The sequence below is a fragment of the Pristis pectinata genome, chromosome 8, assembly GCF_009764475.1.
Source record: "Pristis pectinata isolate sPriPec2 chromosome 8, sPriPec2.1.pri, whole genome shotgun sequence".
Classification (NCBI taxonomy): Eukaryota; Metazoa; Chordata; class Chondrichthyes; order Rhinopristiformes; family Pristidae; genus Pristis; species Pristis pectinata.
In genome coordinates, this window is record NC_067412.1 from 84,132,503 (window position 1) to 84,157,296 (window position 24,794).

General features: G+C 36.6%; 1 protein-coding gene across 1 annotated transcript in view; it reads left to right on the forward strand.

Moving 5' to 3' along the window:
* Positions 1-24,794, forward strand: part of LOC127573129 (copper-transporting ATPase 1-like) — a 52,872-nt gene that overhangs the window by 13,601 nt on the left and 14,477 nt on the right. The window contains 12 exon segments of the mRNA XM_052021057.1: positions 200-928; positions 4,689-4,928; positions 8,555-8,718; positions 9,220-9,381; positions 10,286-10,362; positions 15,959-16,181; positions 17,508-17,741; positions 20,277-20,368; positions 20,565-20,692; positions 21,601-21,701; positions 21,703-21,756; positions 24,409-24,543. Of these exon segments, the coding sequence (XP_051877017.1) occupies positions 200-928; positions 4,689-4,928; positions 8,555-8,718; positions 9,220-9,381; positions 10,286-10,362; positions 15,959-16,181; positions 17,508-17,741; positions 20,277-20,368; positions 20,565-20,692; positions 21,601-21,701; positions 21,703-21,756; positions 24,409-24,543 (2,339 nt within the window).

Consider the following 24,794-nt stretch of genomic DNA (forward strand, 5'->3'; position numbering starts at 1 on the left):
AAAAATTCAACAAGAGATACATTATGAGCTAGAGATATGTGTTAGTTTTTATCCATTAAACCATTGGGAGGGCTGCATTTATTTTAATTACAGTAATTGAAACAATAATGTTCTCCAGGAATTTTTTGTCTGTTTAAATAATTGCATTAGGCTATTTTAATAATTTTATTATTTATAATTAAAATGATGTTCCTTTTAGTTTCCTTGAATAACCAGGAAGCTACAATTGTGTACCAAGCCCACCTCATTACACCAGAGGACCTCAAGAGTCAAATTGAAAGTGCCGGCTTCTTTGCCACAATCAAGACCAAGGCCAAACCTCTGAAGCTGGATGTTGACATTGAGCGTCTAATAAATGCAACTCAGGCAACAAAAAGTGCTGTACAGGAAGTGACTAACAATCTAACAAATTTGATCCTTAGAATCGATGGCATGCACTGCAGTTCCTGTGTAACAAACATTGAAAGTAACTTATCAGAACTGCCTGCTGTGCACAAAATCAAAGTTTCTTTAGAAAATAAGAGTGCTGATATACAATACAACCCAACCATGATAACTTCAAATGCCTTAAGACAAGCTGTTGAGGCCTTACCACCTGGAAATTTTAAAGTTTTGTTCCCTGATGAAGGTCAGTCTGCAAAATCTGCACCTATTGTTGCACAGCATCCTTTGGTTTCTTCAATTCAACCACCTTTTGAATCAAGAAAGCATCAGTTGAGCAGTGTGGCGGTGATTAATATCAAGGGAATGACTTGTAATTCCTGTGTGAAGACCATAGAAGAAAACCTTTCAAATAAAAGTGGAGTGATATCAGTTCATGTTTCTCTGGCACAGCAGAATGGAACTGTGGAATATGATCCTCTGTTTACCAACCCCGAGGAGCTGAGGGACATAATAGATGATATGGGATTTGATGCCATTCTTTCAGGTAATTCTTTTTAATGCAAATAAGTGTTCCTTTAATTACTCTGATTTTTTTCTGAAATCTCACACATCAAGTTCTCATCTTCCTTTTGGAGCCTTGTGATCCTAAAAAACAAGACATATAGTTTGGTTCTCAATCATAACCACTTTATACCTACCGAATATTGAAAGGCCTGGATAGAGTGGACGTGGAGAGGATGTTTCTAGTAGTGGGAGAATCTAGGACCAGAGGGCACAGCCTCAGAATAGAAAGACATCCCTTTAGAACAGAGATGAAGAAGAATTTCTTTAGCCAGAGGGTGGTGAATCTGTGGAATTCATTGCCACAGACGGCTGTGGAGGCCAAGTCATTGGGTATATTTAAAGCAGAAGTTGATAGGTTCTTGATTAGTAAGGGTGTCAAAGGTTATGGGGAGAAGGCAGGAGAATGGGGTTGAGAGAGCCATGATCGAATGGTGGAGCAGACTTGATGGGGCGAATGGCCTAATTCTGCTCCTATGTCTTATGGTCTAATGATAATTAGTCAAGGCACAACCATGACCATTTCTTGTTTTTTTTTTCCTGCTCAGATTCAACCTTCCTTCAATTTATTTGTTCAAGGTTTATGGGCTTTCCTGGTTAGACCATTTAGAATTAAGTTAAGAGTCAATCAAATTCTGGAGGTTTGGAGTTGCTCCTAGACCAAATTAGGTGGGAATGGCAGATCTCCTTCCTTGAAGGAGATGAGTGAACAGTTAGCATTTTATGGTGATCCAGCCATTTCATAGTTGCCATTTCTGATACTAGCTTTTTATTTCAGCTTGAATTTTGGTTCCCCAGCTATCATGGAAGGACTCAAACCCTATCTCCAATTTAGTGATTCAGACCTCTGGGTGTTAGTCCAGTAACTGAACCATATTTGTTACTGTACTTGTGCAGTATTGTCTGGAGATATCTTAATGTATGCAGTAACACTAAAATGCTGGCATTACCCTCTTTAAATTATGTGTCCGCTGTCTGAACTAAAAGTAATCAGTGCAAAATCTTAATGGAGAATTGCAGTATCTTGCCTATTTATTATGATGTGCATGCAAATAGTTAACTCCACAAATCTGAGTTAAAACAAAATTTGGGTAAATGCAAACATTGCAGATTGTGAAAGTGAACTATAGTTTTTGAAAATTGATGATGTTGGCCAGATTTCAAATCAACACTCTTTTAGGAGCTCCACTCCCTTTTGCACTTACCAAATTAAGTAAACGTATGATTAACCCAATTGTTAAACATACAATACGAATATGGTTTCAATTTCGTAAATTTTTTGGATTGAATAAATTTAATCTACCAAGTCCCATTCAATTTAATTTTTTCTTTCATTCATCCAGAGTTGATTCAGCTTTTTCCATATGGAAAAGGAAGGGAATAGTATGTTTTCATGATTTATTCATTGATAACTGTTTTTCATCTTTTGAACAATTGTCTAACAAATACAATTTGCCTAGATCACACTTTTTTCGATATTTGCAAATTGGAAATTTTTTAAAAGCTGCTATACCCTCTTTTCCCATACCTTACAAAGCTGAAATTATGGAAGAAATTTTTGGTTTTAATCCTTGTCAGAAGGGCTTGATAGCAATAATTTATGATTTAATTATGAAAATTCATTCAGAACCACTGGACAAAATTAAGAATGAATGGGAAAGTGAACTCCAGACATCTATACCTACAGAGACTTGGAAGAAAATTCTTCATTTAGTTAATACATCTTCAACGTGTGCCAAACATTCTTTGATACAGTTTAAGGTAGTTCACAGGACCCATATGTCAAAAGATAAGCTAGCTAGTTTTTATCAACATATAAATCCTATATGTGACAGATGTAAATCGAATGTGGCTTCTTTGACACACATGTTTTGGTCCTGTCCTCTTTTGGAAAAATATTGGAAAGATATTTTTAACATTATTTCAAATGTATTGAAGATTGATTTATAACCTCATCCTATCACTGCAATTTTTGGTTTACCAAGGATAGAATCTGGCCATCTATCTGCTTCCGCTAACTGTATGATTGCCTTGATTACATTAACAGCCAAACGATCCATTTTGCTTAAATGGAAGGATCCAATACGCCCCTACTACTTTTCAATGGTTCTCTCAAACTATATCATGTTTAAACTTGGAAAAAATTAGGAGTGGTACTGTTGATCCTTCGCTTAAATTTGAGGAAGTTTGGAGTCCATTTATTCAATATTTTCACATGGTATAGATTCCCTTATAATAACCTTTCAATTTAGAGGAACGGAGTTGACGACATAATATTGCTCTGTTTCTATTGAGAAATTTTAGTCCAGTTTTTTGTTGAATTTTTGTTTCTTTAGCTTAGTTTGGTTTGATATATTGTTTATAATTTTTCTTATTGTTTTGGGGATTTTTTTCTTTCTTTTATATTTTATAATAAATCTTTTTCTTTTATATTATATTCATTCACTAACAGATCGTTGGATCTACAGATTTTTTAATACTTTATTGTTCTTTATGAATATCCATGTCATGATTGTTCTCCTGATCTCTTTGTATTACATGTATAAACATTGATATATTAATCTGTATTAATTTGAAAACTAATAAAAAGATTGAGAAAGAAAGACAAATCAACACTCGTTAACCTTGGTGAACTTGGATGAGGGGAAGGGAGAACTCAGTGTTCTCATTTATGAATCCCATGCAACAGCTCTTATTGCAGTTGGGTACAATACGTGAGGAAAGGATCACACTTGTTTGTAATGTCAGCCTCTTGCAAAAGTTAATGACTAGTGCTCAGTGTCTTGGCTCAAATATTAAGTGACACAATGGAATGTTGGGAGCTATACCACAGTACAGTATCTTTTTGAAATGAACAGAAGGATATGGAAGCAATAGGAAGGATGTGGAAGCTTTAGAAAGGGTGCAGAGGAGGTTTACCAGGATGCTGCCTGGATTGGAGAGCATATCTTATGAGGATAGGTTGAGCGAGCTAGGGCTTTTCTCTTTGCAGCGAAGGAGGATGAGAGGTGACTTGATAGAGGTGTACAGGATGATAAGAGGCAGAGATCGAGTGGATAGTCAGAGACTTTTTCCCAGGGCAGAAATGACTAACACAAGGGGGCATAATTTTAAGGTGTTTGGAGGGAAGTACAGGGGAGATATAAGAGGTATGTCTTTTATACAGAGTGTGGTGGGTGCATGGAACGCGCGCTGCCAGGGGTGCTGGTAGAGGCAGATACGTTAGGGACATTTAAGAGGCTCCTAGATAGGCACATGGATGATAGAAAAATGGAGAGGCATGTGGGAGGGAAAGGTTAGGTTGATCTTAAGAGTAGGTTTAAAGGTCGGCACAACATTGTGGGCCGAAGGGCCTGTACTGTGCTGTAATGCTCTATGTTCTTAAGAATGCACAATTCTTCCATTACCCAAGTTTAAAAAAACAGTGAAAACAAATGGTTGCCACCTTTTTGTAAGTTGTCTGGTACCGTTCTGGACAAATTAGTTTTGGTGAATAATAGTAACCTTAGTCAAATGCGTGCGTGATTGCTGTAATTGTAGAGAAATTAGAGGCTCTTCTGAGATGGGGTTTGAAACGTTATTGGGTCATTAGAGAGACCATGCACACGGTGCTCAAGTTGGGCCAACGAGTTCCAGGCATCAAATGGGAACTTAGTTGCTGGTTCTAATGAATTTATGCATACCAATTATTTTAATGCATTTTTACCATAACTGATAATGGAACATAAATTGTATAATTGTAGGAAACACAGAACCTGCAGTGACAACAACAGAAGTTTTGCCCAAAGTGTCCATCAAAGACAAAAAAATAAGAAATGGGATATGTGAAACCAAAGTTAAAGGAGAAATGCCATCACAGGAGTTGGGCATCACCTCGCAGAACACAGAGGCTCCGGCTCCAGAAAAATGTTTTATTCAGGTTACTGGCATGACCTGTGCATCCTGTGTAGCTAATATTGAGAGGAACTTGAAACAGGAAGATGGTAAGAAAATTTGTTCTCTAACTTCTGTGGATGTTTTGAGTTTATTTTTTCCCCTCTTCTGAGTTGCAATATTTTTAGCATTTATAAGTGAATCCTATTGATTATTCTGCACCTGATGCTGATGTTTACTGGTGTGGTTTGGTTTGTCACTCTGTTACATATTTCCTGAGAACTAATATTATTGACTAAAGTCCTTCTCTGTGCTTAATCCTCTTCCCATCAGAAGTGTATAGAATTGCAATAATGGGGCAGTGATCAAGAATAGCAACTTTTTCAGTTTTGTTTTTCTATTCCATGGCAAAGGTTGCTGAGGTCACTTATAATTTGATGAGTTACTGCCTTGGCTGGGATTGCCTAGGCTAGGAATCTGATCAGAGGCCAGGCAGTTAATATGCTTAGTGATCATTTTTATGCAGAAGGGCATTTGAAGTTCTCTTTTTACTGATCTGACAAATATAAATGGATCTACACAATCCTATCTTGCAGCACACAGGCTTTGCAATGTAGTTATTAGGTTCTCTATTCGTAGTGAATTTCATATTTAAAATTGAACATCGGTCGCTCATTGTGTTGCTGATCACTGCTAATCTTATATATAAGCATTAGTCTACTTAAGACGTATTTCTAGTTTATATCACCATTTGTCCCAAGTAATTACCAATGCGGCTTGGTTTCTAATTGCATCACAAGCTACCTGGGATATTCTACTACATTAAGCTACATATGTAAGTTGTAAAGCTTATTATAAATTCTTCTTTTGTGTACAACATTCTGCAAAATCATAGCTAGGCATTGGTACAGTAAGGATAAAGAAAAGTTAAATTTTTTGTAAGGAAGGATGTAACCTTTTCTGCTGGCCTATACAATGATAATTATTACTTCAACCAATGAACATTGTTTTTACTTTATAACTGCATGGCATGTCTGGTGCACTGTTTGCAAAGGTCACATGTCTGCCCTCACCAACCCCTCTCTGTCTTCAACCACTTCTTACTTTTCTATTTCATCAATACTACAGTTGGTACAGTTTATTTCCTTGTCCCTTGTAATTCTAGGCCGTTCTTTGTATGCTCTTCTTTCCCTTTTTGTAATTCACATTGCTTACATTGACACCATCTGCCACTTTCCAACTCAAACTTATTTTTTCCCTGAAACCTGTAACTAGAAGTTCTAATCTTTCACTTTCCTTTTCTCCTCTGCTCTAAACTTTTTTTAAAGAATTAATCTTCTAAATCCTGTGGTAACCAGCCCTTTTGGGAACTGTGCCTTCCTTCTCAATCTGACCAGAACCAATCCATCTGATCATTTTATTAAATTTAATTCTGCTTTAGTACATATCAAGTAATCGGAGAAAGAAACATCTGTGATTCTGAATGAAATTACATTGTAATTTTGTTTTTTGGATCCATAAATCACCCAAGTTGCATTTGGCATTCTTTTGAGCTGCTTGATTAAATTATAGCCATGTTATTTTTAATCATTCTTTTCTATTGGTACTGTAGGCATCTGAGACAATTTTGTAGATTTAATTTTGAACTGATGGATAAATGTGTAGATTTAATTTGTAAAGGAAATATTAGAATTTCTTTTCAAATGTGATTTGCAGCCCATCACAGAAAGCATTGTTAATATTTCTTATGTTAAAAGTAAGAGTAGTCGGTTTATACATCTGTATTATAAGTGTTTTACATAAGCAATGTCATTCATTTAATCAATGTGACTGGGTAATGCTGCCATTGTATTGTAAAACTGCATACTATTAACTCATGTTCATTCGTCCCTCTCTATCCCTCCTACAATACATATATTCCACATACCAAAGTATTTATGGACTTTTCACACCATATTAGCAGTAGCATTTTGTCCTTTATGCTCACACTCTCCAGTTCTTTATTTTGATGTGCATTCTTCAGACAAGTACTTCATCGCAGCTTCAGAAGGGACCCTGCCATTAAGCTGTATCCCTCCATATATTTGTAACTCATTTGTCTTTCCTTCAGTCCTCCGTATCTAATAATGTGATTTTGATGGAGAATCTTGGTTTCAGCAGCAGACTGCCCACACCTTTCAACCTTCTACATATCTCAACTTGATGTATCTTTATTAATCACAGTGCTAATCCAAGTTTCATTCACAACCTCAATTTTTCCACACAGCAGTTCATGAATTTTCTAGCCAAAACTGGTGTTCTGGAAAGCGAAGTCCTTTCCCTTTCCAGAACACCAATCCTCTATTTAACATAATCCCATGCAGATCTATTGCCAGGTTTTGACTTTAACAGTGGGCCCTAATCCAATATCCCAGTTATCTAAAGTGATACATTATACATTTTATACAGTTGAACATGCATATTCTGTATTTTTCTCATGTTCATCTATTTTTATATGTCCTTGTGGCTCCTTGTTCTGTTCTCTTGACTTTATGTAACCACCTTTATGTAACTATAGCTTTGAGCGCATATTTATTTGTATATCTAACTGTGTGATAAGAACAGGATACTGATAATGATGTTATAGATGCAATTCTTCTGGTGATTAAAAATATATAATACAGAATGAAACAGCAAAAAAAGAGGCCCATCCTACTGGCTCATTAAAAAAAAATTATCAATTTAATCCAGTTATCCAGCTTTTTTGAAATAGCTCTGCAATTTTTTTTCTTTTTTTGGACTGGTTATTTGTCCAGTTCCCTTTTGAAAATTGGCATTGCTTTCTTGTCTCTACCATACTTTGAGAGGTGTGAGGCAGGAGGGAAGAGATTTTAAAAACAATCGCCAAAACATATTGAATTGATTGATTGACGTGCCCATACTATGTGCCTGTGATGCTGCTGCAAGTAAGTTTTTCATTGCACCTGTGCATACGTGAACTTGTGCACATGACAATAAACTCAAATTTGACTTGGACTTTGACCACTAACTCAGAGTTCTAGAACAATCATCCAAAGAACACATGTTCAAATCACACCATGACAATCTGTAAAGTCAGTTTAAAATTCTGTAAAATAGTACTAGTATTATGAAATAGTCAAATTTTGTAAAAGCTCATTGTTCACATTTTCCCTTCGGGCAATGGTTCAGCAACATCGTTGACTCTTGATTCTGAAGAGGCTTGTTAGTCACTAAGCTATATTTTTAAAAAAAGTTCAAAGCAGTCTTCTTCCAACTTGAGTCGAGTAGGGATGGGCATTAAATGTCAATTTTGCCCCTGACGTGCACATTTTTAAAAAAAAATAATTTTTTTGAAGACTATGTTAAAATCACAGCATCTAATTTGTACATAGCCAGCCATCACAAATAGTAATATATTGTTCAAGTAATCTTGCTGTGGACCAAGAGCTGGGATGTAGAATTACCCTAAATACATTTTCTTGTTTGGCATGGGCCAAATTGTTTATTCCTATGCAGTTAGCTTCTATGATTTGTTGGTCTGGCATCAAGTAACTTAACTAAAGTTCTTTTTCTTAACCTCTTGGATCTTTCTTAGAAGCTTCTGTTTTTAACTTCCCTGTGTTAGGTTCGTGTTGATGGTAGTATTGTCCATCTTGAAATTACTTTGAAAGCCAAAAGCACAAGTCCAATGCAACATCTTGACTGACACTCAATTTGCACTCTTATTCCTGGCAAGGTATATATTCTGTGCTGGTCGCTTTAATGGCTGGGAAAGCAGAAGTGAGGTATAACCCAGCTATCATAAACCCCCCAGGCATCGCTGAGTTAATAAAGGAGTTGGGGTTTGGTGCTTCTGTGCTGGAGGACCGTGATGGATCAAGTGGTAATTTGGAACTAGTTGTGAGTATTCAGTTCAAATATTGCCGAATTGTTTTTTTTAGCAAGTGAAGGAAATTCTCAAAAAATTCTATGATATAATACATGACTGCTGCCAGCCTTGCTGTTTTGCTTTTGAGGAGTACATCATGTGGGCAGGGACCTTGGTAAAACTTTGGATCTAAAGGAGCTGTTATATCATGTTTCATTTGAGTAATTAAACTTTCAAGTTAAATGTTGACATGGTTCTAGAGATATCAGAGATGAATTGCTTCATTTTTCTGTTGAATGAGTTCACTAGAAGAAAAAAGCTCATATTATTCTCTTTCCACCAGCTACCCCCACTCCCACTCAGTTCCCTGATGTATGAAAATAATATGTAGATGCAGAGTACAATAAGTTTCTGACTGTAGTCTAGAAATGAGCACCAGGTTAGAATGGTGTGGGTTTGGTATGTAGGAAGTATTTCAATTTTCACTCCTATCATGGGGCTTAGTCGAGTTCTTTTTTAACCTTTCTGTCTAGGTGCGAGGAATGACTTGTGCCTCATGTGTTCATAACATTGAATCAACGCTCATGAAAACCAAAGGTATATTGTATACATCAGTAGCCCTGGCGACAAATAAAGCACATGTTAAGTTTGATCCTGAGTGCATTGGACCTCGTGACATCATTAAATGCATAGAGGTGAATTTTTATTTTTTCATATCTTGTCTTACACTTAAACCTACTTTATTTATATTTTGTAGTTTAGTGTTGTAACGTTTGCTGCTTGAGTATGCTGTGGTATGGATTAGAAAGTTCCCAATTATACTCATGTTTGCTTTGGTTATCACGGATGGGGAATATTTTATTGGCACTTGGATGAAAAGCTTTTAGATCTGTTCGGACAGAAGTTTGCTGATGATGTTGCACTAGTAGCCTAGGCAATGGATCAATTTCAGTGGCTGGTGAATCATCTTTCCCATGACTGCACCTTGTTAAGAAAACTGTTGCTAGGAAACAATGTTGGCGGTCTGATGGGAAGGAATTATTTGAAGTTATCAACAAGACTAAGCAGATAACAAACTTCTTTAAAGAAATTGAAAATCGAAATAACTGCTGATGCTGGAAATCTGAAATAAGAATAAAAAAATGGACACAACAGGTCAGGCAGCATCTGAGCAAAGAAAAACTGACCAGTCTTCAACCTGAAACATTAGCTCTGTTTCTCTTTCTACAGATGCTGCCTGAAGTGCTGAATGTTTCAAGCATTTTCTGTTTTTATTTTAAATTTCCTTACGCAATGGTTGCAGAAGAATGATGTGTTTTGCATGTGATCTCAACACTCCATTGGAAACTGTCAACGAATTTTGTTACTCTATTTTATTGTGAAAGATAGCATTTCTTGATGAAAAATTCTGTATGCTCATTGGAAAGAAAGCTAAAATTTTAGCTGATAATCAAATTTGCATGGATGAACAATGAACAAAGAACAATAAAATTCTTTGCAACAATAATCGAAGCCCAAGTACTAATTCTGTTCAAGGATTTTATTAAGACGATGCAAACAACAAATAGATTTGAGAAATTCTGAATTTTTTTTCTGTAGGATCTAGGCTTTGAGGCTTCCTTAGTGAAAAAGGATCGCACTGCAAGTCATTTGGATCATCAAGAAGAAATCAGACGGTAGGTTCCATATTCAAAATTGATTTGCAGTTAATCAAAAAATGATTTGTTGAATGTTAAGATTCCTGTCAATTTTTTATGTGATTGGATGATTCGTGGTAAACTATAACTTCAAGTTTGTTTCTGAAGGATCTTGCCCATTGTCTACCAGTATATCTTAGAGCACCATTACGTTTGCAGCACCAAAAGAAGCCATTCAACACATTGCATTTATACCAGCTGTCTACCATCTCAAACTAATCTGACTGCATCCAATATTACATTGCCCACGTTTTTCTTAATACGTTTATCTAGTTTGCCTTCTGAAATCATAGTGATTTCTGCATTAGCTTCTCCCATGATCATTTTGTAAATACATTTCTTCTGTTTGCTTTTCTTAATAATTTTAAGTCATTTTACGTTGTCATTGATTTTCTCATTTGATTTCCAAATTTGAATCAAGTCTTTCCTCATCAATCTATCAAAAGTCTTGTGGGAAACTGTTGGAGCAGTTTTTATGAGTCTTCATTTGTATGGGTTCCCCATTCCTGATGAAGACAGTAATATTATTGTTTTACACAGTTAGTAAAAACTGACATTTCTTAGAGACTTGAGCAGAGCCTGATGCAAAAGAGAAAAATTAACTATTTTTTAGTGCACCCTGTTAGTTATATTGCAAGTGTGGCATTTTGTCTTGAAGGCATATGAAATGGGTCAGTGAAGTCAATGTGAGGGAAAATAATTAAATGGTTAGCATCAAACATAAAAGTAGTAAGGCAAACTGAACAATTGAAAGAGTTCAGATTGCCATTGCTTCATTGAATAGTAGTTTGGATAAGAAATTACAAAGGGAGTTGTAAGTCTTTGGCATTTGCAACCCCTAAGATTTCTGGATGGGGAGGGTGAGAGGGACAGTGATGGGAATGTCTGTGATGAGATGGAGGCCAAGGGACTGAATGAAACTCGTGATAGTGGTGCCAGCTGAGAGAGGGTACTGAAGGTGTGCTAAATGCATTTCATCTGCCAGGAGGAATGCGGATGGAATGAGAAGAATGAAACCAGAGGGTGAGAAAGGAAAAAAGAGAGATGAAGAGATTGAATATCAGTTAAATAGCTTTTGGGATGAAAGGTTACTGTGGGTAGAATGGGAATGCTGAGTTGAAGTCATAATCGGATTGGTCATGATCTTAATGGCAGAGCAGTTTCAAGGAGCTGAGTGTCCTACTCCTAGTGCTCCTATGTATGTTCATACACTGCATGATGGTGACTTGTTAGGAACATTATGGTCCTAGATAATGTGAGAATTCTAAGGCATTGATTGATGAGTAGCTGAAATGACCTAGGGAAGAGTTGAAGGAATGCCTAAAATTCATATTGTTAATTATGAATACAGAAAAGGTTTCTCTTTACAATATTTTTATCAAATCCATGAAAAAAAATACAGTACATGCATCAAGAAAGAGAATAAAAACACTACTGAATACATAGTGTTAAATCGTACTTAGGATTACAATACTCTAAATCAATAATCACATATAGTAGTTAATAAAGGAAGAAAAAAAAATTGAAATATTTTATTACAAAAAAAATCTACCCCCACTACCAAAACCCGAAGCTGTTAGATAGAAGAAACAGCAAGGAAAACCTTAAAAAACGTAATAATGTCAGCCAATATCTGCGTTTTAGTCCCCAAATCAGAAATGTTGAAAATAATTCAAAAAGGGTCCCCACAGGGTTTGAAAGTCTAGGTTAGATTCAAAAACTGAACAGTGAATCTTCTCTAGATTCAAATATGACATAACATCCTGTAACCATTGAACATGCGTAGGCGGAGTAGCTTCCTTCCATTTAAGCAATACTGCTCTCATGGCTATAAGAGAAATAAAAGCCAGAATATGTAAATCAGAAGCCTTCAAAGTTGTATCTTTTTCTCCAACAATCCCAAATAGTGCAGTCAAAGGGTTAAGTTTAAAATTTATTTTAAAAAGTATGAAAGACCTCTGTCGAATATTTTTTAAGACTCTGACACGTCCAAAACATGTGAATTAAGCCACTCCGTTATTGCATTTGTCACAGTAAGGAGATATATCAGAATAAAAACGGGATAGTTTATCTTAAGACAAGTGAGCTCTATGGACCACTTTAAATTGAAGGAGAGGATGACGAGCACATAATGATGAAGTATTAACCAACTTGAAAATTTCATTCCAAGTTTCCTCGGAAATTGACATCTGCAAATCTTGTTCCCAAGCGTTTTTAATTTTATCTAGTGGCACCTTACTCATTCCTAATAATCTGTCATAAATATTAGATATTGAACCATCCTGAAAGGGTTCCAAATTAAAAATTACATCTAATAAATTCTTATCAGGAGACAAAGGAAAAGAATGTAATTGAGATCGAAGAAAATCTCTAATTTGTAAGTATCTAAAAAAATGAGTTTTTGGTAAATTATACTTGGTAGACAACCGTTCAAACGAAGAAAGGTTTCCTCCAACAAATGGATCTTGAAAACAAGTAATACCTAATTTGTCCCATTCTTTTAAAAACTACGTCAGTCATAGAAAGTTTAAAAAAGTGATTAGAGAAAATGGGACTGGACGAAGAAAAACTCAATAAGGCAAAATATTTTCTAAATTGTACCCAAATCCTCAAGGCATGTTTAACTACTAAATTATCTGTTAGTTTATTTAATGATATTGGAAGTGAAGAACCAAGCAAAGAGATAATAGAAAATTTTTTAACAGAGTTAATTTCCGAAGAGACCCACACTGGACAAGCCTCTTAATTGATGTAATGTAACCAAAACGTAAGATTTCGTATATTGACTGCCCAGTAATAAAATCTAAAATTAGGTAAGGCTGAACCTCCGTTCTTTTTAACCTTCTGAAGGTGAACTTTAATTAATCTAGGATGTTTATTATTCCATATGTAAGAAGGTATAATTGACTCAAGAGAATCAAAGAAGGATTTAGGAGTAAAAACAGGTAAAGCCTGAAATAGATATATAAATTTAGGTAAAATATTCATTTTAATAACATTAATTCAGCCAATCAATGATATAGAAAGGGGAGACCAACTTGATAAAACCCTTTATCACGTAGTGTAGCAAGGTGAAAAAATTTTCTTTAAATGCTTATAATTTTTAGTAATTGACACCCCCAGATAGGTAAAATGATTTCTTACAATTTTAAAGGGAATGTTAATATCAAATGGTACCAAGTTATTCAAAGGAAAAAGTTCACTCTTGTATAAGTTCAATTTGTAGCCTCAAAAATGACTAAAACGAGAAAGTAAAGAAAGCATAGGAGGTAACAAGGCTTCAACATTAGATATAAAAAGTAATAAATTATCAGCATATAGACAAACTTATACAGCAAGCATTAGGAAAAAAGCTGACAGAGAAAAAGCTGATCAATTGAAACTTTTAGATCAAAAATATGCTTTGGATCCAGATCCGGTTTTATATAAAAGGCGAGTTGAAATTACAACTAAACATGATCTTCTTTTAACTTATCCAATTGAAAGTCAACTTTTAAAAGATAAAAGTCAATTTTATATTCATGGAGATAAAACAGGTAAATTACTGGCTAACCAATTAAAAATTTCCAGAGCTAGACGACAAAGAAATTTCGAAAGCCAATGACGAGAGGACAACTGATCTTTTAGAAATAAATGATACTTTTAGAGAATTCTATTCTAAATTTTACAGTTCTAATTTTCCCAGAGGTAATACTGTAATGGATAATTTCTTTGACCAGTTAAATGTTCCTACATTTTCCACTGAAAATCGAAAACAGATGGATCAATCTATTATATACGAGGAAATCGCCGAGGCTGTGCGATCTTTACATTCTGGAAAGACTCCGTGTCCAGATGGATTTCCCAGAGAATTTTATAAGGCCTTTTCCTCTTTGCTTGTACCTCATATATGTGCTGTCTTTTTGGATTCTTTTATATTGGGTAGACTACCACAATGTTTTTATGAAGCTTCTATTTCATTTATTCTTAAGAAAAATAACCCAACAGAATGCACTTCGTACAGACCAATTTTGCTACTTAATGTGGATGTTAAAATTTTATCTAAAGTTCTAGCTCGTGGATTGGAAAATATCTTACCTTCGATTATACCTGATGATCAGACTGGTTTTATTAAAAATCGATATTCTCATTTTAACTTCTGTCGTTTATTGAATATTATTTATTCTCCCTCTCAGGAAATATCGGAATGTGTGATATCTGTAGATGCTGAGAAGGCCTTTGATCGGATTGAATGGAATTACTTATTTAAAACCCTAGAGAAATTTAATTTTGGGCCTGATTTTATCCAATGGATTAAATTACTTTATTTATCCCCTTCTGCTTGAGTTCTTACTAATTTTCAAAACTTAAACCTTTTAAACTTCAATGCGGAACCAGACGGGTGTCCTTTGAGCCCCTTTCTCTTTGATTTGGCCTTAGAACCTTTAGCTATTTCTTTCCGAGAATCTAGAGATATCTTTTGGTATCTCCAGAAGAGGTATTAACCATAAAGTTTCTCTATATGCAGAAAAGGTTTCAAGGTGATCAATCTTAGAACTGGAAGAGCTTCATCCATTCACTAATAAAGCAGGGAGGAAGAAAAATTGGAGGTGGCAATAATTTTCATCCATATATGGTACTAACTTGGCAAAACATTTCAAGGAGGTCAATTATAATTTGATAGCAACATAATGAAGTATTAAAGTGAATGACCAGGAGCTAGGTTGGAAAGTTTGGTTTTTGGAGGACAAAACGTGAATTAGGATATGGCTAGCAACCATGAATTGGTGAGCAGAGTTAACAAAGGGTAGAGAAGGGTCACAGAGAAGGATAATGCGCAGCAGCTTTCAGTGACTCCCTCCATCTCTTAACAAGGAAAATGCAGATGTGTGTCTTTGTGCTGTATGAGTTTAGTCTGTTGATGTGTGACTATTTTATATTTATGGTGGGTGATCTTGAATCAGTACTGAAGGATAGTAGTGTGGCTGGCAATTACGTGATAGGAAATTAAATCTTATCTACTTTTCAGTGCATTGACTGTGGAATCATTCACATATGGAAGCTGAGAGCGGAAAGTAAACCCAACATTTCATGTTTATGAAGGAAGACTTACTGTTGAAATTATAAAGGCTCAACATTTACGATATGTTGAGATCAATGAAAATAAAGAACTAGGAATATTTTCCCCACCATGGCTGCCAAATATTGTTGTAACTAGGTGAGGAACAGCCTAGACTAGATACTAAATAATTACTTGTGTCTCATCAATACTGTAATACCAGTCATCCTTGTGACTTTAAGAATCAATCAATAATAACTTGCATCACACCACTACTGCAATTCTAATCAATCTTGTGTCTATAAGAGGTGAAAATAAAGAAAGGGGACTGTGAGCATTGGAATGAAAATGTTTTTCTTAATTGACAATCATTAAAGTTGATTGGAAATTATTGGTCATGTCCTCGTCACTAAATTAGGGCATTTCACAAAATTCATCACAACTGTTTTCCTCTTCCCTTTTAAGGGCTGTATATATTTTAACTTGTTACGATCTGCTGGTGATTAAAAGATTTTTCATTGTAACTTATTCCCACAGATGGAAGAGATCCTTCCTGATCAGTTTATTTTTTTGCATTCCTGTGATGATCATGATGATTTACATGATAATTGCAGATCATGCTTTCTACAAGAGCCATCAGAATGGCTCAACTACTGATGAGCTTGAAAAACACCACGCCTCAATGTTTTTGGAGCGGCAGCTCCTTCCAGGGCTCTCCATTATGAATTTGCTATCCTTCATCCTCTGTGTTCCAGTTCAGGTATGCGTTCTTGTCTGTCGGAGGTGAGCTGAATCTAGTTTTTACTCTGTCTTTGCAACTATGGAAGAATCATGAACCTCAACTTTTTCTGTGTAATTCTGATTGCACCATCAGTCATTAGCCAATTTAAACCTGAGTAGGTGAAACTTTTTGCTGTTTATTTTATGCCTGCCTTGTCTGAAGTTTGATTCTTTGTTAAAAGTTTGGTTTCCTTGTCAAGTTTGGTTTGCTTGCCTTTCATCGTGTAGACATCGGAACATGTTGTGTCACAGCTGAAACTTGTACTTAACTAGAAATCAACAGGTCCAGTGGGGAGTGCTTGTGGGGAAAGTTGAAGTTTTAGATCAATGGTCTTTTGTTAGAGGTTGGGGTAAAAAGTTTAAAATTTAACTTTTTTAATTGTGTGCTGAAGCAGGGAAAAGAGGACAAGAAGGAAAATACAAAAGGAATGGGCTGGGTAGGATGGAAGACAAAAGGTTAAATAAACGATAATGCAAGGCAAAAGTGGGTGGTAAAGACCAAGAATCTAAATGGATGAGTCCAGGAGATTGCAAAGGCTGAGCCTGGTCTTGTTTCCAAACACAAGCTTTCCTGTGGGAACTTTGAATAGCAAGCAAAGATGAAACTTTGATATTTTGTGTGGGGTGGTGGGTTTCCTCTCCATCCTCAACATTCATCAGTCTGGGTGTGTTAGGATTCATTGTAGAAACCCTACCTCTGTCTCATTTGGAATATATACACAGATGAAAGACTAAATCTAAACTTTCCAATTCTTTGATTTAATTATTGTCAGGAAGCACTTTTTAAAAAAAAATCCATTATTAAAATAGTAGAGAATTATTTCCTTTCTACCTTCCCATTTTAAAAAGCATGATCTTCCTTTGCAAACTGCATATATGTATTTGCACCCACCTACACTAAGTTTTGGAAATAGGTAGGACAAATTTCTTAAAACTGTGGGGTGAGAGGATGAGCAGTATTGTAGTGTCTGCCATGACCTAATATTACCATTCTTAACTCTTATGGTGCAGAGGTATAGCTTCATGTCCACTTCATGAAGTAGGGACGGTCAGCAATGTTGCCTTTTAGAATAAACATCAAGTTGAGGCCACATCTCTCTTCAGCTTTATGTAAAAGATCCATGGTTCAATTTTGAAGAGTTTGGGAGTTCTCCTGGGTGTCCTGGCTTCACCTTTATTGCTTCACTAACACTTAAACACACATTTTCTGATTGTCGCACTGCTGTTTGTGAGATCTGGTAATTGCTGAGAATGTTGAATATATTTTGCTGTTGCAGCATTTTAAAGTTGTCTTCGGTTCTTTCAGTTTATAGGTGGATGGTACTTCTATATCCAAGCATACAAGGCACTGAAACACAAAACTGCCAACATGGACGTACTGATAGTTCTAGCTACGACAATTGCTTTCTTGTACTCGTGTGTTGTACTGGCCATTGCCATGATGGAGGAAGCTAAAGTAAATCCAGTAACCTTCTTTGATACACCACCAATGCTGTTTGTCTTCATTGGTTTGGGGCGATGGCTTGAGCACATAGCTAAGGTGAGCAAAACTGTGACTGCAATTTCATTTTTATTCTTTGTCCATTTTCCTCTCTGTCTTGAAACCACTAATTGTGCTTTTGATACCTTTATACAGTACCAGTTTGATGGTCAGTGCAGACATGGTGGGCTGAAGGGCCTTTTTCCTTGCTGAATGACCCTGTGACTCTCTAGTATTGGTCCTTGGCTTGATACTCATGATAGAGTGAGGGATAATCTCTACCAGGGAGAATGTGAAGATGAGCTTGAGTAGGTTTCTCTTGTCATGTTGGTTAACTTAACACTTGCTGGGAGACCCAGTCTGGTGGATTTGTCCATCAGGACCTGGCAAATTTGGTCATTGGTGGTGCTACTGAGCCACTTCTTGTTGAAGGATGTTGGAGTCCCCTGGTCAGAGTGTATTCTGTGCTCTTTTGAACTTCCAGTGCTCCTTCCAAATGCCGTTCATCATTGAAGGGCACTGAATAATTAGCTTAAGGAGGAACAGGAAGTGGTAATCAGGGGGAGATTTCCTTGCCCAAATTTGACCTGATGCCATTAGATTGCATGGGGTCTGAAGCCAGTGATGAGGGCTCCCAGGGTTCTAGTTGTCTATATAACACAGCACTGCATCTCTGGTGTGTTCTACTGGCAGGATGCAACGTACTCAGACAATGATATAGAAGTTGCACATGTCTGTACGGTATGACTGCATGAGTAGAATAATGAGAACTATGTCAGCATATTGCCTGACTGAGCTGTGACACCTCTCAACTGCAGCCCCTAGATGTTTGTGAGAAGAACCTTGCATGGTTGACTAATCTGTGGCGTTGCTGTGTCCAAATTCTATGCTTAGGTCGATGGCAACTAGTCCAGATGGTTTTATTCTACTTTTCTATTTCAATGAAGATAATGGTACAACTGAGTTGCTTGCTAGGTCATTTCAGAAGGCTTTTAAGAGTCCTCCACATTGGTGGGTCTGGAGTCATATACAGGCCAGACTGGGTAAAGATGGTAAATTTGGAAACTAAATGGATTTTTACAACAATCTGCGAGGATTTTTTGGCCATCATTACGAATGATTAGTTTTGTTTTAAATTCCAGATTATTAAATGAATTTAAATTCTACAGCTGCCTTGGTAGGATTTCAGTTTGGGTAATTGGAGTGTTAATCCAGGCCTCTAAACTCAATAGTAAATGCTCTTGTCGTTATCACAGCTGAGATCAGACAGTCTGACTTAGTCATTGAATTGTAAAACCTTCTAGTTCAGCATTTTTCTGAGCAGACAAGGAATTTTATGAATTTGTGTTCTGACTTTCTGAAAATGTGCCTAGCCAGAAATGACTTTCACTCAGTTGTGAAGGTCTGCTTGCATGGTTCCAACACTGGAATATTAATATTCTAGATATCTTTATCTGTCTTTGGGTATCAGGCACCCTTGCATGCAATTTCACTTGAAAGATTAAATGTGGATTAGTCCAAGGTCACCAATTTTACATGATCTGTGAAATAAATGTCTTTGTACTCTTATTGCAACTCAATACAAATTGGGAAATATATATATATATATATATATATATATATATTTATAAATTAGTCCTGCTCCTTCAAAAAATACAGGAAGTTTCTAAAACCTGCAATAGATGTGCCACACCTTCTGACACAGCAGACTAACAGCAGAACAGAGTGGGAGTTCTGAAATCTGTCCATTGCTGCCGCACCACTCCCTGTATTCCAACAACATTATTGCATTGCAATATACCCACAAAGTTTTTGTTTACAGTGCACATTCCCTTTTTATTTTTGAGATTGAGAAAAATGTCAAATGATTGACTAGCAACACAATTAAATATATGTATTGATATGTTGGTATTGTTCTGGTCTATAATCAGGTGCCATTTTATTTGACCATTTACTAAACATTGCTTGGAATTTCTGCAGGAGTTCTTTGAAAGGTGTATGTTGAAACGCCTGAGAAGTAGCATAAACAGCTGATAATTCTATTTGACAGCCTGATATTGAATTAACTGCAGGGTATCTGGTGTACACTAAAGAAATTCAGGGTATCTTTCTAAATTGCATGTGTAGAATACTATGTTGCCATCCAGGATAATCCAGAGAGCAAAATCTTTTCTCTATTTTGATCTTTTCAATATGTCTTAACGTTATGAATATATTTAAATATATTAAGTTTAGACTTCAGTTGCTTAAAATGGTTTATGCAATTGTCATTATTAACATATAACTTGATCATGCATATTTGCATTTTAAATACACTGTAAACAATTATTTTTAAACAGCTGACCCTAAGTTTAAGTGAAATATCTTAAGATTTTTTGGAGGTCATGTACTGTTCAACTCTCCATTCGCATTAATATTGGCAGAATTATAATGTCATCAGTTCTTCTCGCTTCACTGGGTGAAGTTAGTCTGGTTTTGGTTATGCTGCCGCTTTGTGATTGAAGATACTGTGAATCATTTATCATTATAACATGCCCAATTTATAGATTTTTAATTTATAGATTTTAAAATGTACCTGCATTTTTATTGTTACAGAGCAAGACATCAGAAGCACTTGCAAAGCTCTTGTCATTACAGGCAACTGAGGCAACTATAGTGAAGATAAATGATGACCATTCCATTCTAAGGTGTGCACATTTCCAAACAACAGTGTAATCATGTACCTTTAAAAAAATCCACACAATATAAATCTGTATATCTATATCTGCCCATGATCCTTGTGAAATATTTCCTTTTGCTGGTGCACAAGAACAATTCATCGATTTGCTATGTTTGGACAAATTGTAATAACCACCATTTTCTTTTTCCATGATGGCTCCATAGTGAAGAGCATATTGATGTGGAGTTGGTACAGCGAGGGGACATTGTAAAGGTGGTCCCAGGAGGTAAATTCCCTGTAGATGGCAAAGTGATTCAGGGGCATTCGATGGCTGATGAATCTCTGATCACTGGTAAGATGAAAAAGTACCTTGGAGTCTGTAAATTAGACATAGATGTTTTTAAGTGTTTAGAGAGTGAAGGTGGACAATTAGTGAAAACTCAAAATAGGTTCTGTACTTAAGTTTGTGAGCTGCTGAGGAGGCTCGGTGGTCTCGGGAATACTTTGTCCCCTAAAAGGACCTGGTTTTCTTGATGAAGGTTCAAGCTAGAGAAATGTGAGACTGTTTCTCGATATCGAATTCCATGGTGGGATTGGGAAGTGCTGATGAGCAATGTTGATGTGGCATGATAAGTAGACTCTTGGCGTTAAATGGAGATTATTGTCAGTTGACTTTGTCAATTTGAACAAGTCCATAGTATTTATAAACAGAATCAAACTACATTGCACAGAGAATTAATACTTTTGATTTCCTCCAATTTGTCCTGTTATGTTCAGAATTTTAACCGCATTGCAGTTCTGTGGGAAGCCAGGTGCTGCTCCACAAGTGGAATAGAAAAGAAAACTGAAGGCAAAGCCATCTTCAGCATTCAATTGCACCTCTCCAGAATAGAACTGGTGTACTAGTCCCATTTTGATTAGAGGTTGACAAGTCAAAAGAGAATCATTAAGACAAAATGGAGAAATTAATTCCTGTTAATCTTGCAACAGGTCATATACCTCTTGTAGGCTGTTTATTGAATTCTGTTAAATGAAACCCACTATACTGTATTACTGATCTGCAACCTTGTAAAACAAAGGTATAATCTATTCTTCATAGATGATGTATTGATGGACAGAACTATCACTGAAAAGTTGTGGAGTTAGTTGCTGTTATGTGGAGGTTTTAAATAAAGCTTTGAATTTGGTATTCGGCATTCTGAATGTTTTTTTGTACAAATATTTCATTTCGCTCTCATGTCTGTCTTGCATTGTTATTAGGTGAAGCAATGCCAGTCACTAAAAAGTTGGGAAGCAGTGTCATTGCAGGCTCTATAAATCAGCATGGGTCTTTACTGATTGAAGCTACTCATGTCGGATCAGGAAACTACCCTCTCCCAAATTGTGAAGCTGGTTGAAGAAGCACAAACTTCCAAGGTATGGAATTGTGAATGCTTATTGCTGGTGAATTATATTATTGGAATTGGAAAAAAGTTGCTGAATATTATCTGTAGACCTTTGTGTTTTTTGCTTTTCAATTTCTCTCATGATTAATTTGTTATTTCTTATATATTTGTCTAAATTCACAGTTTTGCTTTATTCCAGCAAGGCAACATCCTCGCATATTAAGGTCAACTTGGAGAAAATTGTTTTTTTGGTATTGGTTTAGTTTATTATTGTACAGAGGTACAGTGAAAAACTTGTCTTGCATACGGTTCATACAGGTCAATTCATTACACAGTCCAGTTACATTGAGTTAGTACAGAGTCCATTGATGTAGTACAGGTAAAAACAATAACAGTACAGAGTAAAGTGTCACAGCTACAGAGAAAGTGCAGTGCAATAAGGTGCAAGGTCATAACAAGGTAGATCGTGAGGTTATAGTCCATCTCATTGTATAAGGGAACCGTTCAATAGTCTTATCACAGTGGGGTACAAGCTGTCCTTAAGTCTGGTGGTATGTGCCTTCAGGCTCCTGTGTCTTCTACCCGATGGGAGAGGAGAGAAGAGAGAATGACCCGGGTGGGTGGGGTCTTTGATTATGCTGGCTGCTTCACCAAGATAACGAGAGGTAAAGACAGTCTAGGAGGGGAGGCTGGTGTCCGTGATGCGCTGGGCTGTGTCCACAACTCTCTGCAGTTTCTTGCGGTCCTGGGCAGAGCAGTTGCCATACCGAGCCGTGATACATCCAGATAGGATGCTTTCTGTGGTGCATCAGTAAAAGTTGGTGAGAGTCAAAGGGGACAAACCGAATTTCTTTAGCCTCCTGAGGAAGTAGAGGTGCTGGTGAGCTTTCTTGGCCGTGGCATCTACGTGATTTGACCAGGACAGGCTGCTGGTGATGTTCACTCCCAGGAACTTGAAGCTCTCAACCCTCTTGACCTCAGCACCATTGATGTAGACAGGTGCATGTACACCACCCCCTTTCCTGAAGTCAATGACCAGCTCTTTTGTTTTGTTGACATTGAGGGAAAGGTCGTTGTCATGACACCATTCCACTAAGCTCTCTGTCTCCTTCCTGTATTCTGACTCATCGCTGTTTGAGATACGGCCTATAACGGTGGTATCATCTGCAAATGGAGTTAGAGCATAATCTGGCCACACAGTCATGAATGTATAGGGAGTAGAGTAGAGGGCTGAGAACGCAGCCTTGTGGGGCACCAGTGTTGAGAATAATCGTGCCGGAGGTATTGTTGCCTATCCTCACTGATTGTGGTCTGTTGGTTAGAAAGTCAAGGATCCAGTTACAGAGGGAGGTGTTGAGTCCTAGATCTCGGAGTTTGGTGACAAGCTTGCTTGGGATTATTGTATTGAAGGCAGAGCGGTAGTCAATAAACAATAGTATATAGATTTTTTGTACATTTTTGTTCCTTTACAAATTATCTCTGCATCAGCACATGGAGCATTTATGCAGAATTATTAGATCGTAATGTAATTGTAGATGTTGGTCTTTCATTCCATTTGAATATTAAGTGTTCAATTTCAGAGCAACTTTGGATCAATTCTGATGGGTAGAAGAAGACTGGTAGCTTTGGAACATGTAATATTTGGCAGTAAACATTTACTGCAACTTGCGTTGCAGTGAACATTCAGATGGCTCAAGGGTGACCGTAACACTTGAAGGCATTGAGCTCTTGAGTGTACAATTAGATTTTAATGTTCCAGGTTTGACACTACATGCTGAGGCCATATGCCTCCTCATTATATTGGTTTGAGGAAATAGCAAACAGAGGGAAAGTGCTTCTTGACTAGCATTGCTACTCACGTATTTCCAAGGAGCTAATTTGGGAACAAATGCTATTCAGGGATGAGTCTTTTTTTAATATAAAGAGGGAAAATTCCAGAGGTTTGTTTCTCTATGAATAGAGTCCTGTACATTATCAGCTGAATTTCTTGCAGCAAAATTTTCCTGTTTGCCACAAAGCGGCAGATTTTCAGTATTGTGAGACATCCATCTGTCATATTTCCAAATCCCTAATATGAAACAATTTTTCTGGGATTAGGCTCCTCTTTGTAACTTGGGTGAATTCTAGCACTGCGTACACCACCTCAGTTTTCCACATTAGATGGAAATGGGAAGAGAGATGCTGCTGTGGATTCTTGTACCAGTAAAATATGGTGTTGGGTCAACTGAAATATGAAATTAATTTTTCAGCTGCATGTTGAACTTATTGCTTCAGATAATTCATCAGTTGTTCTAAGATTGATAATGGTAGCCAATGTTGCCTTTTAAAACTTTTCAATTTCTTCTCTCACCCCCTTCAGAGGAAAACATTGTTGGTTTTTGAGATTAGGCCAAGATTCTTATTTCCAAGCATGGAAAGAAGGCACAAATGATGGAAAATGCATTGAGTAATCCTGATGTTCACACTGTCAACATTTTCCTATATTTAGGGATACAAGAACAATTAATGTCACTCACAGAAGTTCTTTCCCACAGGCAAGAGAAGTGGTAGAATGACTTCCTTCCTGATTTTCTTCCCCCCCCCATCTTTTTGTACCCACCCAGATTGCACTAGTTTAGTGGATGTTTGCTTCTCTAACTTAAAATTACAAGAGAATCTACAATTTGTAGTGTTTATTTTTCAGGCCCCCATTCAACAGCTTGCAGATAAGTTGAGTGGATACTTTGTCCCATTCATCGTTGGGGTTTCTGTTATTGCTTTGATTGCCTGGATTATCATTGGATTTCTCAATTTTGAGCTTGTGGAAAAATACTTTCCTGTAAGTATGAGCATTAACAGAATAAGATGCCTAAAAAGATGGAAATGTTTTGCTTATGGTGCTTACTGGGGTTAAAGTAGGCAGTATGGAAATTTATTAACTGTGATTCTAAATAGCTGGTAATATCAAAGAAATTACCAGGGTTAGTAGGTTAATATGGGTGTAATTGGGTGGTACAGGCTCGTTGGGCCAGAAGGGCCTGTTATGGTGCTGTATACATTTTTAAAGTAAAGTTTTAAAAATCAAAAAAC